The sequence below is a fragment of the Salvelinus namaycush genome, chromosome 2 (assembly GCF_016432855.1).
Source record: "Salvelinus namaycush isolate Seneca chromosome 2, SaNama_1.0, whole genome shotgun sequence".
NCBI classification, from domain to species: domain Eukaryota; kingdom Metazoa; phylum Chordata; class Actinopteri; order Salmoniformes; family Salmonidae; genus Salvelinus; species Salvelinus namaycush.
In genome coordinates, this window is record NC_052308.1 from 73,064,178 (window position 1) to 73,081,994 (window position 17,817).

A 17,817-nucleotide genomic window follows, 5' to 3' on the forward strand; every position below is an offset into this window, starting at 1 on the left:
GGATGGATCCATGGACTGACAGATGAAGGAATATCTCAAACACTACACGTCCGTCTTTTTAAAGTGGAAATGAGTTGCTTAGTAACAGCCTACCTTTGGCTTTGAAGCTCACAATGTAGAAAATAATTAACCTGCCAAACTATACATTTCCAAAACGACATTCACTTTGAAGAGGATGGTACAAGGTAATCACAGGCAAGACTAGTTTAAGAGGAAATGAATTAAGTTAAAGTAGACTTGTGAACTGATGCCTATTTTTTTTATTTGGCACGTTGATAAGATGGAGGGCGGACCCTTTAAAGGAAATTGTACACTGTCTCTTTAAGCACGCACCAACCAGTAGCTCGACATCGATCGATCCACGATTGCGCATGGTTAACTAAAACAATATTTTCTCGACTTTTAATTATGATTCTTCCTATGATTGGCATTCCACTGTCTAATTCTGTAGCACAACTTATATCGCTTTATTTGGCGAGCTACTGAGTCTGCGCACTAGGGAGCAATAAGGAACTCATTACTATCATGCTAATAAAATCCTATGCAGAGCTACGTGGTTGACACAAACACAGCTAGGCCGTTTTGAGTGATCGAGTGTCATTGACTAACTTTACCTAGCTCGATGTGCTACTAAAGGCTTCATCTAACGCCTGATCAAATCATCTCCGGGACAGGTACACAAATTGAAACTACCTAGAACTTGGAGAAAACCATGCCGAAGCCGAGCGCTTCCAAGGCGGCAGCTGAGACGGGGAAGACCCGCAGGTTCATCAGTGGTGTGGTGGAAGGTGAGAGTTCTACTCGTCATCACGTCAAATGGTCTACTGTAAGATGTCAATCAAATAGCCTGCTGTAGGAAAGGCCTACAAATAGTGTCTGTTTTGATTCAATGTAGTTACATTAAGCCACACATTTCAGTGCATGTGTCAGATTATAATAATATGGTATATTTGTATATACCATATAAACTCAGCAAAAAAAGAAACGTCCTCTCACTGTCAACTGCGTTTATTTTCTAATTTTAGGAGGGCATTTTAGATCTATTAAGACATTGTAATTGTATAAAGACATTCAAATTCTATGAGGAATTTGAATTATCTGAGGACATTCTAGTTCTATGAGGACATTCTAGTTCTATGAGGACATTCTAGTTCTATGAGGACATTCTAGTTCTATGAGGACATTCTAGTTCTATGAGGACATTCTAGTTCTATGAGGACATTCTAGTTCTATGAGGACATTCTAGTTCTATGAGGACATTCAAGTTCTATGAGGACATTCTAGTTCTATGAGGAAATTGTAGTTCTATGAAGACATTTTAAACGCAGCAAAAAAAGAAACGTCCTCTCAATGTCAACTGCATTAATTTTCAGCAAACTTAACATGTGCAAATATTTGTATGAACATAAGATTCAACAACTGAGACATAAACTGAACAAGTTCCACAGACATGTGACTAACAGAAACAGAATGTGTCCCTGAACAAAGGGAGGGGGGGGGGGGGGGGGGGGGGGGGGGGGGGGGGGGGGGGGGGGGTCAAAATCAAAAGTAACAGTCGGTATCTGGTGTGGCCACCAGCTGCATTAAGTACTGCAGTGCATCTCCTCCTCATGGACTGCACCAGATTTGCCAGTTCTTGCTGTGGGATGTTACCCCACTCTTCCACCAAGGCACCTGAAAGTTCCCGGACATTTCTGGGGGGAATGGCCCTAGCCCTCACCCTCCGATTCAACAGGTCCCAGACATGCTCAATGGGATTGAGATCTGGGCTCTTTGCTGGCCATGGCAGAACACTGACATTCCTGTCTTGCAGGAAATCATGCACAGAAAGAGCAGTATGGCTAGTGGCATTGTCATGCTGGAGGGTCATGTCAGGATGAGCCTGCAGGAAGGGTACCACATGAGGGAGGAGGATGTCTTCCCTGTAACACACAGAGTTGAGATTGCCTGCAATGACCATGAGCTCAGTCCGATGATGCTGTGACACACTGACCCAGACCATGACGGACCCTCCACCTCCAAATCGATCCCGCTCCACAGTACAGGCCTCGGTGTAACTCTCATTTCTTCGACGTGTTTAAACCCTTTACAATGAAGATCTGTGAAGTGATTTTGATTTTTACGAATTATCTTTGAAAGACAGGGTCCTGAAAAAGGGACGTTTCTTTTTTGGCTGAGTTTATATCAGGGATGGGGAAACTCCAGTCCTGAGGGGTGGAGTGGTTTCATGTTCCCCCTATCTCTAGCAAACACAGCTGATTTAACCTACTTGCATTCTAAACTGAAGGCCACTATTAGTTGATCATTGGTGTCAGGTGTGTTAGCTGGGGCAAAAAGAGTGACCAATCAGGCTCTGGAGGACTGGAGTTACCCATCCATGATATATATACAGTACCAGTCAAAAGTTTGGACACACCTACTCATTACAGGGTTTTTCTTCATTTTTTAATATTTGCTACATTGTAGAATAATAGTGAAGACATCAAAACTATGAAATAGCACATATGGAATCATTTAGTAACCTTTATTAAAGTGTTCAACAAATCAAAATATATTTTATATTCTTCAAAGTAGCCACCCTGTGCCTTGATGACAGCTTTGCGTGCTCTGTGCTCCACGGTATGCATGACAACTGTAACAGTTCATATGACCTTTGCTTCACTCAGGCTTTTACGGGCGACCATGGACTATGGAACAGAGGACTGAGCTTTTCCAGAGGTAGTAAACCATTTCTAAACACACACTCACCCATACTCTTCCTCTCCCTCTTCTTCACAGGGAACTTATTATCCACGTGTTCCTTTCACCTATCCAGTCCTTACAGGAAGTTGTTGCTTTGCCAGAAGTGTCTCATACAGTGTGTTTGTTTGTGTAGGGAGCAGAAGTGGGGTCTGAACACGTACCTCTACGCCCCTAAAGATGACTACAAACACAGAATGTACTGGAGGGACCTGTACTCACCTGAGGAGGCAGGTTAGGAGGACACCGCGTCACTCACACACACACACACACACACACAGACACACACAGACACACACAGACACACACACACACACACACACACACACACACACACACACACACACACACACACACACACAGTGTTGCAAACCCCTGACCCCTACATCAGTACCACCTAGTTACACCCCACCCTTAGTTCAGATAAGAGACAGTGATTGTGATGTGTGTTGTTGTTGTTGTGGCGTTGCCTAGGAGATGCAGCTCCGTATTGTGTCTGTTGATATGTTGTCATGTCAAATCATCGTTGATGCCCTCACTTTGACCTGAAGATCCACTCCCCTTTACCTTTGATCTACTTAGATTGAATTGATCTACTTAGCAACTAACGCATTGTTGTAAAAGCCTCTGTCTCGAATGACACCATTTCCCCCAAATAGTAAAAGTAGATGGTGCACGTCTTTAGGGTATAGTTAGTCATTTTGAGACATGGACAAATAAAATGTGTTCTTGTCAATCCATTTACCTGGTTAATTGAAGGTAAAATTGTATTTAAAAAAAAACTGACGTGGCACCCTCTTCCCTAATCTATACAGTATGTACAGGATATATAATGCACGACCTTTGACCTGGTCAAAAGTAGTGCACTATAAAGGGAATAGGGTGCCATTTGGGGTGAATGTTAATCTTCTGTTCCAGAGAAACTGGTTGCTCTGATAACTGCAGCGAAGAAGAACGGAGTGGACTTCATCTACGCCATCTCCCCTGGACTGGACATCACATTCTCCAACCCCAAAGAGGTGGCCACCCTGAAGAGGAAACTGGACCAGGTGATGTTCCAGAACTATGGTAGCCTAGAACTGGACCAAGTGATGTTCTAGAACTATGGTAGCCTAGAACTGGACCAAGTGATGTTCCAGAACCATGGTAACCTAGAACTGGACCAAGTGATGTTCCAGAACCATGGTAACCTAGAACTGGACCAGGTGGGGTTATAGAAGTATGATGATCTAGAACTGGACCAGGTGGGGTTCTAGAAGTATGATGATCTAGAACTGGACCAGGTGGGGTTCTAGAAGTATGGTAGCCTAGACCTGGACCAGGTGGGGTTCTAGAAGTATGGTGGCCTAGAACTGAACCAGGTGGGGTTCTAGAAGTATGGTAGCCTAGAATGGGACCAGGTGGTGTTCTAGAAGTATGGTAGCCTAGAACTGGACCAGATGGGGTTCTAGAAGTATGGTAGCCTAGAACTGGACCAGGTCAGGTGGGGTTCTAGAAGTATGTTTAGAGAGAAAGTGTGGCCTGTGAGAAAAGCTGATTTCTCCTCCCCTCTCCTCTTCCAGGTAAGTGGGTTTGGCTGCAGTTCCTTCTCCCTCCTCTTCGACGACATCGAGACAGAGATGTGTCCGGCGGACAAGCAGGCATTCAGCTCGTTCGCCCACGCCCAGGTAGCTGTCACCAACGAGGTGTTCAAACACCTGGGACAGCCTGACACCTTCCTCTTCTGCCCCACAGGTGAGGTCAGAGGTCAGACCATCACCACAGAATCAGAATGATCTAGAAGGGACAAACGGTCAGTAAGACCCATAGAAATAGGATCAGAAGGATCTAGAATGGACATTCCAATTCCATATCAACATTCCAATGTCAGACAACTGCACAATGAGAATGTCATTGTAATTAAAAGCAGTGTTCCATTACATGTTGGTTGCTGGCAGCCATATTGGACACACCCTGTTTTAAAATTCAATAAAAATTCTTTATTTTCTCACAATTTGCTGCTTTTTGCAAGTGTCGTCAAGGACTAGAATGTCTGTGTGTGTTGTGGTTTGTTTCAGATTACTGTGCAGCATTCTGTACTCCTAACGTCTCCCAGTCGGCCTACCTTCACACTGTGGGAGAGAACCTCCTACCTGGGATTGATGTTCTCTGGACAGGTGAGATCAGACAGGAAGTCACTTTCCATGTTGTTTTCCACCAACTATAGTCTGTTTGCTAAATTTTGCTCCTGGAAGGTTTCCTCGGATGAGTGAGTTTTAAGGACAGTACAATGCACATTGGTAAGACTATCAGGCATCCAATCTAACCCACTCTATGCTATCCTGTCCTGCAGGTCCTAAGGTGGTGTCGCACCACATCACTGTAGAGTCCATTGTAGAGGTGTCCTCTGTCCTGAAGAGGGCGCCGGTTATCTGGGACAACATCCACGCCAATGACTACGACCCCCAGAGAATCTTCATGGGACCATACAAGGTGTCTATTATTAATACTACGACCCCAGAGGATGAGACCATACAAGGTGTCTATTATTAATACTATGACCCCTGAGGATGAGACCATACAAGGTGTCTATTATTAATACTACGACCCCAGAGGATGAGACCATACAAGGTGTCTATTATTAATACTACGACCCCAGAGGATGAGACCATACAAGGCTTCTATTATTAATACTACGACCCCAGAGGATGAGACCATACAAGGTGTCTATTATTAATACTATGACCCCAGAGGATGAGACCATACAAGGCTTCTATTATTAATACTACGACCCCAGAGGATGAGACCATACAAGGCTTCTATTATTAATACTACGACCCCAGAGGATGAGAACATACAAGGTTTATATAATTAATACTATGACCCCAGAGGATGAGACCATACAAGGTGTCTATTATTAATACTATGACCCCAGAGGATGAGACCATACAAGGCTTCTATTATTAATACTACGACCCCAGAGGATGAGACCATACAAGGTGTCTATTATTAATACTATGACCCCAGAGGATGAGACCATACAAGGCTTCTATTATTAATACTACGACCCCAGAGGATGAGACCATACAAGGCTTCTATTATTAATACTACGACCCCAGAGGATGAGAACATACAAGGTTTATATAATTAATACTATGACCCCAGAGGATGAGACCATACAAGGTGTCTATTATTAATACTATGACCCCAGAGGATGAGACCATACAAGGCTTCTATTATTAATACTACGACCCCAGAGGATGAAACCATACAAGGCTTTTATTATTAATACTACGACCCCAGAGGATGAGACCATACAAGGCTTTTATTATTAATACTACGACCCCAGAGGATGAGACCATACAAGGTGTCTATTATTAATACTACGACCCCAGAGGATGAGACCATACAATGTGTCTATTATTAATACTACGACCCCAGAGGATGAGACCATACAAGGTTTATATAAATAATACTACGACCCCAGAGGATGAGACCATACAAGATGTCTATTATTAATACTACGACCCCAGGGGATGAGACCATACAAGGTGTCTATTATTAATACTACGACCCCAGAGGATGAGACCATACAATGTGTCTATTATTAATACTACGACCCCAGAGGATGAGACCATACAATGTGTCTATTATTAATACTACGACCCCAGGGGATGAGACCATACAAGGTTTATATAAATAATACTACGACCCCAGAGGATGAGACCATACAAGGTGTCTATTATTAATACTACGACCCCAGAGGATGAGACCATACAAGGTGTCTATTATTAATACTACGACCCCAGAGGATGAGACCATACAAGGTGTCTATTATTAATACTACGACCCCAGAGGATGAGACCATACAAGGTGTCTATTATTAATACTACGACCCCAGAGGATGAGACCATACAAGGTGTCTATTATTAATACTACGACCCCAGAGGATGAGACCATACAAGGTGTCTATAATTAATACTACGACCCCAGGGGATGAGACCATACAAAGTGTCAATTATTAATACTACGACCCCAGAGGATGAGACCATACAAGGTGTCTATTATTAATACTACGACCCCAGAGGATGAGACCATACAAGGTGTCTATTATTAATACTATGACCCCAGAGGATGAGACCATACAAGGTTTATATAATTAATACTATGACCCCAGAGGATGAGACCATACAAGGTGTCTATTATTAATACTATGACCCCAGAGGATGAGACCATACAAGGTTTATATAATTAATACTATGACCCCAGAGGATGAGACCATACAAGGTGCCTATTATTAATACTATGACCCCAGAGGATGAGACCATACAAGGTTTATATAATTAATACTACGACCCCAGAGGATGAGACCATACAAGGTGTCTATAATTAATACTACGACCCCAGGGGATGAGACCATACAAGGTGTCTATTATTAATACTACGACCCCAGAGGATGAGACCATACAAGGCTTCTATTATTAATACTACGACCCCAGAGGATGAGACCATACAAGGCTTCTATTATTAATACTACGACCCCAGAGGATGAGAACATACAAGGTTTATATAATTAATACTATGACCCCAGAGGATGAGACCATACAAGGTGTCTATTATTAATACTATGACCCCAGAGGATGAGACCATACAAGGCTTCTATTATTAATACTACGACCCCAGAGGATGAAACCATACAAGGCTTTTATTATTAATACTACGACCCCAGAGGATGAGACCATACAAGGCTTTTATTATTAATACTACGACCCCAGAGGATGAGACCATACAAGGTGTCTATTATTAATACTACGACCCCAGAGGATGAGACCATACAATGTGTCTATTATTAATACTACGACCCCAGAGGATGAGACCATACAAGGTTTATATAAATAATACTACGACCCCAGAGGATGAGACCATACAAGATGTCTATTATTAATACTACGACCCCAGGGGATGAGACCATACAAGGTGTCTATTATTAATACTACGACCCCAGAGGATGAGACCATACAATGTGTCTATTATTAATACTACGACCCCAGAGGATGATACCATACAATGTGTCTATTATTAATACTACGACCCCAGGGGATGAGACCATACAAGGTTTATATAAATAATACTACGACCCCAGAGGATGAGACCATACAAGGTGTCTATTATTAATACTACGACCCCAGAGGATGAGACCATACAAGGTGTCTATAATTAATACTATGACCCCAGAGGATGAGACCATACAAGGTGTCTATTATTAATACTACGACCCCAGAGGATGAGACCATACAAGGTTTATATAAATAATACTACGACCCCAGAGGATGAGACCATACAAGGTGTCTATTATTAATACTACGACCCCAGAGGATGAGACCATACAAGGTGTCTATAATTAATACTATGACCCCAGAGGATGAGACCATACAAGGTGTCTATTATTAATACTACGACCCCAGAGGATGAGACCATACAAGGTGTCTATTATTAATACTACGACCCCAGAGGATGAGACCATACAAGGTGTCTATAATTAATACTACGACCCCAGAGGATGAGACCATACAAGGTGTCTATTATTAATACTACGACCCCAGAGGATGAGACCATACAAGGTGTCTATTATTAATACTACGACCCCAGAGGATGAGACCATACAAGGTGTCTATTATTAATACTACGACCCCAGAGGATGAGACCATACAAGGTGTCTATTATTAATACTACGACCCCAGAGGATGAGACCATACAAGGTGTCTATTATTAATACTACGACCCCAGAGGATGAGACCATACAAGGTGTCTATTATTAATACTACGACCCCAGAGGATGAGACCATACAAGGTGTCTATTATTAATACTACGACCCCAGAGGATGAGACCATACAAGGTGTCTATAATTAATACTACGACCCCAGGGGATGAGACCATACAAAGTGTCAATTATTAATACTACGACCCCAGAGGATGAGACCATACAAGGTGTCTATTATTAATACTACGACCCCAGAGGATGAGACCATACAAGGTGTCTATTATTAATACTATGACCCCAGAGGATGAGACCATACAAGGTTTATATAATTAATACTATGACCCCAGAGGATGAGACCATACAAGGTGCCTATTATTAATACTATGACCCCAGAGGATGAGACCATACAAGGTTTATATAATTAATACTATGACCCCAGTGGACGAGACCATACAAGGTGTCTATAATTAATACGCTTTTCTATTCACCTTCTATTGTGGGTTTATGATAATTATTGTCTTTTCAACCACTATTGCCTATATAATGCACTGCTATTGCACTAGAAACAGTGTTCTAGAAGCAGTGTTCTAGAAGCAGTGTTCTAGAAGCAGTGTTCTAGAAGCAGTGTTCTAGAAGCAGTGTTCTAGAAACAGTGTTCTAGAAGCAGTGTTCTAGAAGCAGTGTTCTAGAAGCAGTGTTCTAGAAGCAGTGTTCTATAAGCAGTGTTCTAGAAGCTGTGTTCTATAAACAGTGTTCTATAAGCAGTGTGGTAGACAGGGAGTATGTTAATAGTAGATGTAGAATAAAAAATCCAGCTTGTTTCTCCATTAATCCACCTTGGATAGTTTCCCGGTCAGGCTGAACCCCCCTAATTGGCTACATGTCCCCCTCTCCTTAGGATCGTCCCACAGACCTGATCCCCAAGCTGAGAGGGGTGCTGACCAACCCTAACTGTGAGTACTACCCTAACTTCGTGGCGATCCATACCCTGGCGACGTGGTGCCGGTCTGGAGGAGGACAGAGAGACGTGGAGATGAGTGAGTATCTATGAGGTGTTACTGTTTTACACTCCTTTTAATGTCTTATGTGAGGCAGCTTGATGTACAAATAACCCCTGGACAGGACGCCAGTCTATCTCAGGGCCTTGCCCCCAATCCATCCACTGAGTGCCATGCAGAGAGGCATCGGCACCCATTTTTAGAGTCTTTGGTATGACTCAACCGGGGGGATCGAACCCCTAACCTTCCAATCTTAGGATGAACCACAATGCCAATGAGTTAAACTAACCCTAAACTATGTCATCGCCCCAGCAGGTGATGATGATGATGAGGCAGGCTCAGACCCCCGCTACAGCCCCAGGAGAGCCCTCACCCTGGCCCTGACTGACTGGCTACAGGAGTTCCTCAGCACGGACCAGCCTGGAGGTACAGAGGGAAAGATGACCAACCAAGAGGGCAGCTTCAACATTCAATTCAATACAACTTTATTTATCCCCTCGTGGGCAAACACATGAAAACGACACAAAAACAACACATCATAGTCTCCATGAGGACCGTGATTACAGATCCACTTTTTAATTACATCTATTCATTGTGAAGAGATAAAACAGATGAATTAACTCTCTGGCTGTCGTCTTCACCTCAGGCCCTCGACCTCTGAACCCCACCCACCTGAAGAAAGAGTCCTCTGATGAGGAGCCCATGCAGACTGACGTGGGAGACCCCGTGTACGTGCCAGGCTCTGGGGACAACCCCCTGTTCACAGCAGAACCCCTGACCCTGGACGATCTCCAGCTACTCTCAGAACTGTTCTACCTGCCGTATGAACACGGTTCTACTGCTAGAACCATGCTGACGGAACTGGACTGGCTGAAAGCACACAGAGAAGCAGTGGGAGAGGCAGAGACTGAGATGGTGAGGAGTGTGTGTGTTGGGACTGGGATGGTGAGGAGTGTGTGTGTGTTGGGACTGATATGGTGAGGAGTGTGTGTGTGTTGGGACTGGGATGGTGAGGAGTGTGTGTGTTGGGACTGAGATGGTGAGGAGTGTGTGTGTTGGGACTGAGATGGTGAGGAGTGTGTGTGTTGGGACTGGACTGGGATGGTGAGGAGTGTGTGTGTTGGGACTGAGATGGTGAGGAGTGTGTGTGTTGGGACTGGACTGGGATGGTGAGGAGTGTGTGTGTTGGGACTGAGATGGTGAGGAGTGTGTGTGTTGGGACTGAGATGGTGAGGAGTGTGTGTGTTGGGACTGGGATGGTGAGGAGTGTGTGTGTTGGGACTGGGATGGTGAGGAGTGTGTGTGTTGGGACTGGGATGGTGAGGAGTGTGTGTGTTGGGACTGAGATGGTGAGGAGTGTGTGTGTTGGGACTGGGATGGTGAGGAGTGTGTGTGTGTTGGGACTGGGATGGTGAGGAGTGTGTGTGTTGGGACTGGGATGGTGAGGAGTGTGTGTGTTGGGACTGGACTGAGATGGTGAGGAGTGTGTGTGTTGGGACTGAGATGGTGAGGAGTGTGTGTGTTGGGACTGGGATGGTGAGGAGTGTGTGTGTTGGGACTGAGATGGTGAGGAGTGTGTGTGTTGGGACTGGGATGGTGAGGAGTGTGTGTGTTGGGACTGAGATGGTGAGGAGTGTGTGTGTTGGGACTGGGATGGTGAGGAGTGTGTGTGTTGGGACTGGGATGGTGAGGAGTGTGTGTGTTGGGACTGAGATGGTGAGGATTGTGTGTGTTGGGACTGGGATGGTGAGGAGTGTGTGTGTGTTGGGACTGGGATGGTGAGGAGTGTGTGTGTTGGGACTGAGATGGTGAGGAGTGTGTGTGTTGGGACTGGGATGGTGAGGAGTGTGTGTGTGTTGGGACTGGGATGGTGAGGAGTGTGTGTGTTGGGACTGGACTGGCTGAAGGGACTGAGGCAGTGTGGGATATAGAGACAAGGACTGAGTGGGACACACTCAATCAATGTAATAATTTAAGTATCTTTATTGATGTGGAAATTGTAAGAACTTACATTGACAACTTTCTCTAACACACACACCCTCTCTCTCTTTCTCACTAACTCTGTCTCTCTGTCTCCATGTATCTCTCGGTCCCCCCTCTCCCTCTCTACAGACAGCAGAGTGGCGTTCCAGGGCGAAGTGTTTTGACGTGATGTGTGTTGCTGTGTTTACCATGTTTAACCGTCTGTCCAACGCCCCCAACCGGAGCATCCTCTACGACCTCTACAACTACATCTGTGACATCAAGAGTGGTGTCACCCTGGCCCGCGCCTACGTCAAACAATTGGGTACAACGGGGGGGGGGGAATAGTGTGTGTGTGTGTGAGACACATGAAGCGGCGCCGCCAAATAATTAAGTACAACGGGCGTGGCTGCGGGGAGGGGAGAGAGACCCATATAGTATGTTGTTGTGTAGGTCACTGCGTTATTGTATGTTGTGGTACAAGGAGCTGTATGCAGTAGGCAATAAGCATACAGGTTGATGTATCATTTAAGTGTAATATTGTTTGTGTCCACAGGGGGGCAGAGTAGGTCCTCAGGCCAGGTGATGACTGACGACCCAGAGCCCTGGGGGTTTAGAGGGGGTCTCTCCGGGGAGTTCCAGGTACGGCGCTTACCCCCATCATCCGCCCCCTTTAACCCCCATATCCCACCCCTTTAACCCCCATATCCCACCCCTTTAACCCCCATATCCCACCCCTTTAACCCCCATATCCCACCCCTTTAACCCCCATCATCCGCCCCTTTAACCCCCATCATCCACCCCTTTAACCCCCATATCCCACCCCTTTAACCCCCATATCCCACCCCTTTAACCCCCATATCCCACCCCTTTAACCCCCATATCCCACCCCTTTAACCCCCATCATCCACCCCTTTAACCCCCATATCCCACCCCTTTAACCCCCATTATCCACCCCTTTAAATCCCATATCCCACCCTTTTAACCCCCATCATCCACCCCTTTAAATCCCATATCCCACCCCTTTAACCCCCAAATCCCACCACTTTTTAACCCCCATCTCCCCTTTGATGAGATGACTGGAGTTATTTTGTATGCCTCCTACATCTCAATCGGTCGACAGCGTCATTGCATCAACATTGGTAATAAATTCTGCAGTCAAACTTTTATGTAATTGTCATCCAAAATTGTAACTGGATGTCTGCAACAAAAGTTCAACATTCACCTTTTGCTACTATTTTGTCTACGAGTACAATGTGATGCACCACACAGAACACACTACAGCTGTATGTACTTCTGCTGTCACATTCACATCACAGATCAACACTCAATGACAAGCCACACACACACACAGGGGATCACAGACAACCACCTAGACAGAGCCATTGATCTCTCAGGCATAACAAAGAGATCATTGACTTGGTACTGACTGGTTGATGACGATAGTATTGCTGTTGTTTATTGTTTAGAGAATGCTGCCTTGCCATGGTAACAGAGATCTGTTCCGCCACCCTCCTATGACATCAGTGTATTCTATACGACCCTTCTGCCCAGAAGACAAGGTTAGTTATTTCAATATATCTAGAACTGACTATAACATATCTGTTAAAATATACCAGATGTGTGGACTGACTGGGAATGGAAACCAGGTCTTCTGAGTGTTTCGCCGTAAGACTGTGTTAGCCCACTGAGCGAAAGCCTGTAGTATAGAGCACCACAGTGGACACGTCAGAATTCCCATAAAACCTAGCAGTCAAACAGGGAAATGGTTCTAAACGTTTTTCCTCCATTCATTTTTCCCATAGGGGATTTTAGAAACACTTAAAATAAGGGCTGTGTTTCGTGTAGGTTTACCCTGGAGTGATGTTTTGATAACTATGTAAATCTCTCTCGGACAAGGTGACTTTTTTAAATCAATATATTCGGCTCTATTTACTCTGATTCAAAGATGCTAATTAGCATCAAAGTAGACATCATGCAAAACTACAAATCCCAAGAAGCTCCTGCACGTCATCTCTAGCTGACACCTTTGCTAACAGGTATTGTGTCAATTTAAAACTTGCACAAGACAGTTCACAGAATTGTTCATATAAAGAACTTTACTCAATTTATTCATTACAACATCGATTCAGCAGTCTCGTCTATGTCATGGCATTTGTAGTTCTGTATGATAGCCACATTAGCATTACATTTTTGGGAGGTAAATACAGGCGAATATATTGATAAGTCACCTTGTCTGATGGGGGGGATTTACATGGTTATCAGAACATCACGCCAAGGTAAACCTACACAAAACACAGCCCTTATTTTAAGTGTTTCTAAAATCCCTTATGGGAAAAATGAATGATGCTAGGTTTTATGGGTATTCTGACTCATACTGTGGTACTCTGTTTGAATAATTATGCTAATATAACTTGCACGTTTAATTCTCATTGAGAAGCTAACGTGTGTAGTTATAAGCTAACCCGGGCATTAGCTAGCCTGGGCGTTAGGTTTGGTTCACCAAACCACCTCTGTAATACGTGAGGCATGTATCGGCTAGCTGACATCTTTATTGATTTTGTCTTTATAACATCTCTGTTGTTTCAGACTGAGATACAGAAGATCCACATGGAGATGCAGAGAGGAGAGGCCAAGGCTCCTGCAGCAGCACTACCTGCTCTGATCAGTGATGGGTGAGGGAGTGTGTACAGCATGATTCCCCAATGATCCACTCTGGACAGTCTCTGATCAGTGATGGATGAGGGAGTGTGTGTGTGTGTACAGCATGACTCCCCAATGATCCACTCTGGACAGTCTCTGATCAGTGATGGGTGAAGGAGTGTGTGTGTACAACATGACTCCCCAATGATCCACTCTGGACAGTCTCTGATCAGTGATGGGTGAGGGAGGGAGTGTGTACAGCATGACTCCCCAATGATCCACTCTGGACAGTCTCTGATCAGTGATGGGTGAGGGAGTGTGTGTGTGTGTACAGCATCACTCCCCAATGATCCACTCTGGACAGTCTCAGATCAGTGATTGGTGAGGGAGGGAGTGTGTACAGCATGACTCCCCAATGATCCACTCTGGACAGTCTCTGATCAGTGATGGGTGAGGGAGTGTGTGTGTGTGTACAGCATGACTCCCCAATGATCCACTCTGGACAGTCTCTGATCAGTGATGGGTGAGGGAGGGAGTGTGTACAGCATGACTCCCCAATGATCCACTCTGGACAGTCTCTGATCAGTGATGGGTGAGGGAGGGAGTGTGTACAGCATGACTCCCCAATGATCCACTCTGGACAGTCTCTGATCAGTGATGGGTGAGGGAGTGTGTGTGTGTGTACAGCATCACTCCCCAATGATCCACTCTGGACAGTCTCAGATCAGTGATGGGTGAGGGAGGGAGTGTGTACAGCATGACTCCCCAATGATCCACTCTGGACAGTCTCTGATCAGTGATGGGTGAGGGAGTGTGTGTGTACAGCATGACTCCCCAATGATCCACTCTGGACAGTCTCTGATCAGTGATGGGTGAGGGAGTGTGTGTGTGTGTGTACAGCATGACTCCCCAATGATCCACTCTGGACAGTCTCTGATCAGCCAGTAGTTTTTGTTCTTCAATATGTGACTGCGCGCTTGTCCTGACCTTCAGTCTAGACAGCCAGTATGTAATGTCCCAGTGTACCTCTCCCCCTCCCCAGGCTAGCAGGAGGGCAGCTGTGCCCCTCCCCAAGCTGTGGTCTGGTTCTGGAGGATGAGAGGGGGGTGTGTGGTTATGCCCTGGGCCTTACTGACGCCACAGCAGCTGCACTGAACAACCAGGTAACCGCTAGGTTCCAACGGCACAATCACACACTGGAATATGACTTGGTCTTGTTTCAATCATTGACCCCAACATGATTCTATATGGTTGTAGTTCAGTTCTGTCTCTGTATTACTTCAGATGTTTTGTATGGAGTTCCTTGACTCTGAAAATACGATTTGATCTTTTCTCCCTCTCCCCCGTCCTTCTTGTAGAGAGCGTTGCCAGGGGACTTCCCTTCCATGATAACCATGCAGCTCCACCCCCGGGTTACAGACCCCGCCCCCGCCAGACGTATGATTGGCAGCCTGCTCTCGTTGATGAAGACCAGTGGTGAGTTGTTAACTTGTATATTCAAGTGCCACTACTGTGATTAGGGGGCTGACTCCCTTGTAGTTGTGCACCTGCACAGTGGGTTTCTGGTCACTGTTTGACTGAGCAGGTCTCTCCAACCCTGTTCCTGGAGAGATACTCTCCTGGAGGTTTTCACTCCAACCCTGTTCCTGGAGAGATGCTCTCCTGGAGGTTTTCACTCCAACCCTGTTCCTGGAGAGATACTCTCCTGGAGGTTTTCACTCCAACCCTGTTCCTGGAGAGATACTCTCCTGGAGGTTTTCACTCCAACCCTGTTCCTGGAGAGATACTCTCCTGGAGGTTTTCACTCCAACCCTGTTCCTGGAGAGATACTCTCCTGGAGGTTTTCACTCCAACCCTGTTCCTGAGAGATACTCTCCTGGAGGTTTTCACTCCAACCCTGTTCCTGGAGAGATACTCTCCTGGAGGTTTTCAATCCAACCCCAGTTGTAACTAAGCTGATCAACCAGCTAATTATTAGAATCAGGTGCACTAGATTAGGGTTGGAGTGAACCTACAGGACGGTAGCTCTCCTGGACAGGGTTGGAGTGAACCTACAGGACGGTAGCTCTCCTGGACAGGGTTGGAGTGAACCTACAGGACGGTAGCTCTCCTGGACAGGGTTGGAGTGAACCTACAGGACGGTAGCTCTCCTGGAACAGGGTTGGAGAACCCTGGCTTAGTGTGATGGCTGCTATGCAACGTGATGATGTCAGAGTTCAACAATACCCTTGACCTATTAGTAATCAGACCGGGGTTCAAGCACATTCAGCTTTAGAGGTGGGGATTTGACTACTGGCACAATACAAAGTAGGATTCAGTTACTGATCCAGAAATGAATCAGATGTGTCTATGCCAGATGGTGCTTCTCTCCCTGATGGCATAGGGCTGGATTATCAGAACTAACATGTTCCCCCATTGCACTAACATCAAGGCGGTGGCCCATTCCTGTAGGTTCATGCTCTACAACATTCGCAGAGTACGACCCTGCCTCACACAGGAAGCGGCGCAGGTCCTAATCCAGGCACTTGTCATCTCCCGTCTGGATTACTGCAACTCGCTGTTGGCTGGGCTCCCTGCCTGTGCCATTAAACCCCTACAACTCATCCAGAACGCCGCAGCCCGTCTGGTGTTCAACCTTCCCAAGTTCTCTCACGTCACCCCGCTCCTCCGCTCTCTCCACTGGCTTCCAGTTGAAGCTCGCATCCGCTACAAGACCATGGTGCTTGCCTACGGAGCTGTGAGGGGAACGGCACCTCCGTACCTTCAGGCTCTGATCAGGCCCTACACCCAAACAAGGGCACTGCGTTCATCCACCTCTGCCTCCCTACCTCTGAGGAAGTACAATTCCCGCTCAGCCCAGTCAAAACTGTTCGCTGCTCTGGCACCCCAATGGTGGAACAAACTCCCTCACGACGCCAGGTCAGCGGAGTCAATCACCACCTTCCGGAGACACCTGAAACCCCACCTCTTTAAGGAATACCTAGGATAGGATAAAGTAATCCTTCTAACCCCCCCCCCCCCCCCCTTAAAAGATTTAGATGCACTATTGTAAAGTGGTTGTTCCACTGGATATCATAAGGTGAATGCACCAATTTGTAAGTCGCTCTGGATAAGAGCGTCTGCTAAATGACTTAAATGTAACACATGTACAGCCCCTCATTCAGAATGAGGTGCATCGTTCAGTTTGTCTTGTTCCTCATTCTTTTCCCCTCGTTGTCATTTGACTGTAGTTAACATCTGAATCTGCCCCACCTCTCTCCTACAGGTTCCAGAGGTGTGTTCTGTGAGCTGAGGCAGGGTGACAGGAGGATGTTTGACTTCTACTCTAAACTGGGCTCCTTCACAACGCTCAAAATGGCAGGGCTGCCTCAGGACGTCATCGCCATGGGAACCAGCTTGTAAACAAAGATGGCTGCCGCAAAGAGTCGTCGCCATGGGAACCACCTTGTACTACTACATCGTCAGGTTTTCAAAATGGCCTTTTGGATAACAGGGACGAGAACGTTTGATTCATTCAGTTGCTTATTTGATTGAAAAACATTGTCAATCAATTACTATAGGATGATGTGTATCTGATCAAGTTTGTCAATGGGATCCACATTGTTTGAGTATTTGTGGAACGTATCTTTGTAAATTCCAATCAGTTAATGGTATGTTTTAAATTATGACTTCCCTGAACAATCCCATATTAATGGAATGATAACTTGAAGTGATTGATTGCATTTAAATCAACC

The 17,817-nt window shown here is 45.6% G+C and overlaps 1 protein-coding gene across 2 annotated transcripts; it reads left to right on the plus strand.

The window, feature by feature from the left end:
* The first annotated feature begins 335 nt into the window (after positions 1-335).
* Positions 336-17,594, plus strand: LOC120018110 (protein O-GlcNAcase-like). 2 transcript variants are annotated; one of them, XM_038961108.1, is made up of 17 exons: positions 336-788; positions 2,667-2,718; positions 2,876-2,973; positions 3,658-3,788; positions 4,302-4,473; positions 4,797-4,895; positions 5,072-5,211; positions 9,379-9,517; positions 9,791-9,904; positions 10,125-10,393; positions 11,591-11,765; positions 11,997-12,082; positions 12,910-13,002; positions 14,030-14,115; positions 15,126-15,246; positions 15,442-15,559; positions 17,349-17,594. In XM_038961108.1, exons 1-17 carry the CDS (start codon positions 713-715, stop codon positions 17,483-17,485), a joined length of 2,106 nt encoding a protein of 701 aa, XP_038817036.1. In that variant the 5' UTR covers positions 336-712; the 3' UTR covers positions 17,486-17,594. The 2 variants fall into 2 exon arrangements, with proteins under 2 accessions (XP_038817036.1, XP_038817044.1); XM_038961116.1 differs by having other exon boundaries at positions 9,794-9,904.
* The last annotated feature ends 223 nt before the right edge of the window (positions 17,595-17,817 follow it).

Excerpts from the sequence above, each read along its gene's own strand:
- LOC120018110 (XM_038961108.1), top strand. The coding sequence starts at position 713 with ATGCCGAAGCCGAGCGCTTCCAAGGCGGCAGCTGAGACGGGGAAGACC. Across the intron at positions 10,394-11,590 it reads GAGAGGCAGAGACTGAGATG|ACAGCAGAGTGGCGTTCCAG; the intron begins GTGAGGAGTGTG and ends CCCTCTCTACAG. Across the intron at positions 12,083-12,909 it reads GTCTCTCCGGGGAGTTCCAG|AGAATGCTGCCTTGCCATGG; the intron begins GTACGGCGCTTA and ends TTTATTGTTTAG.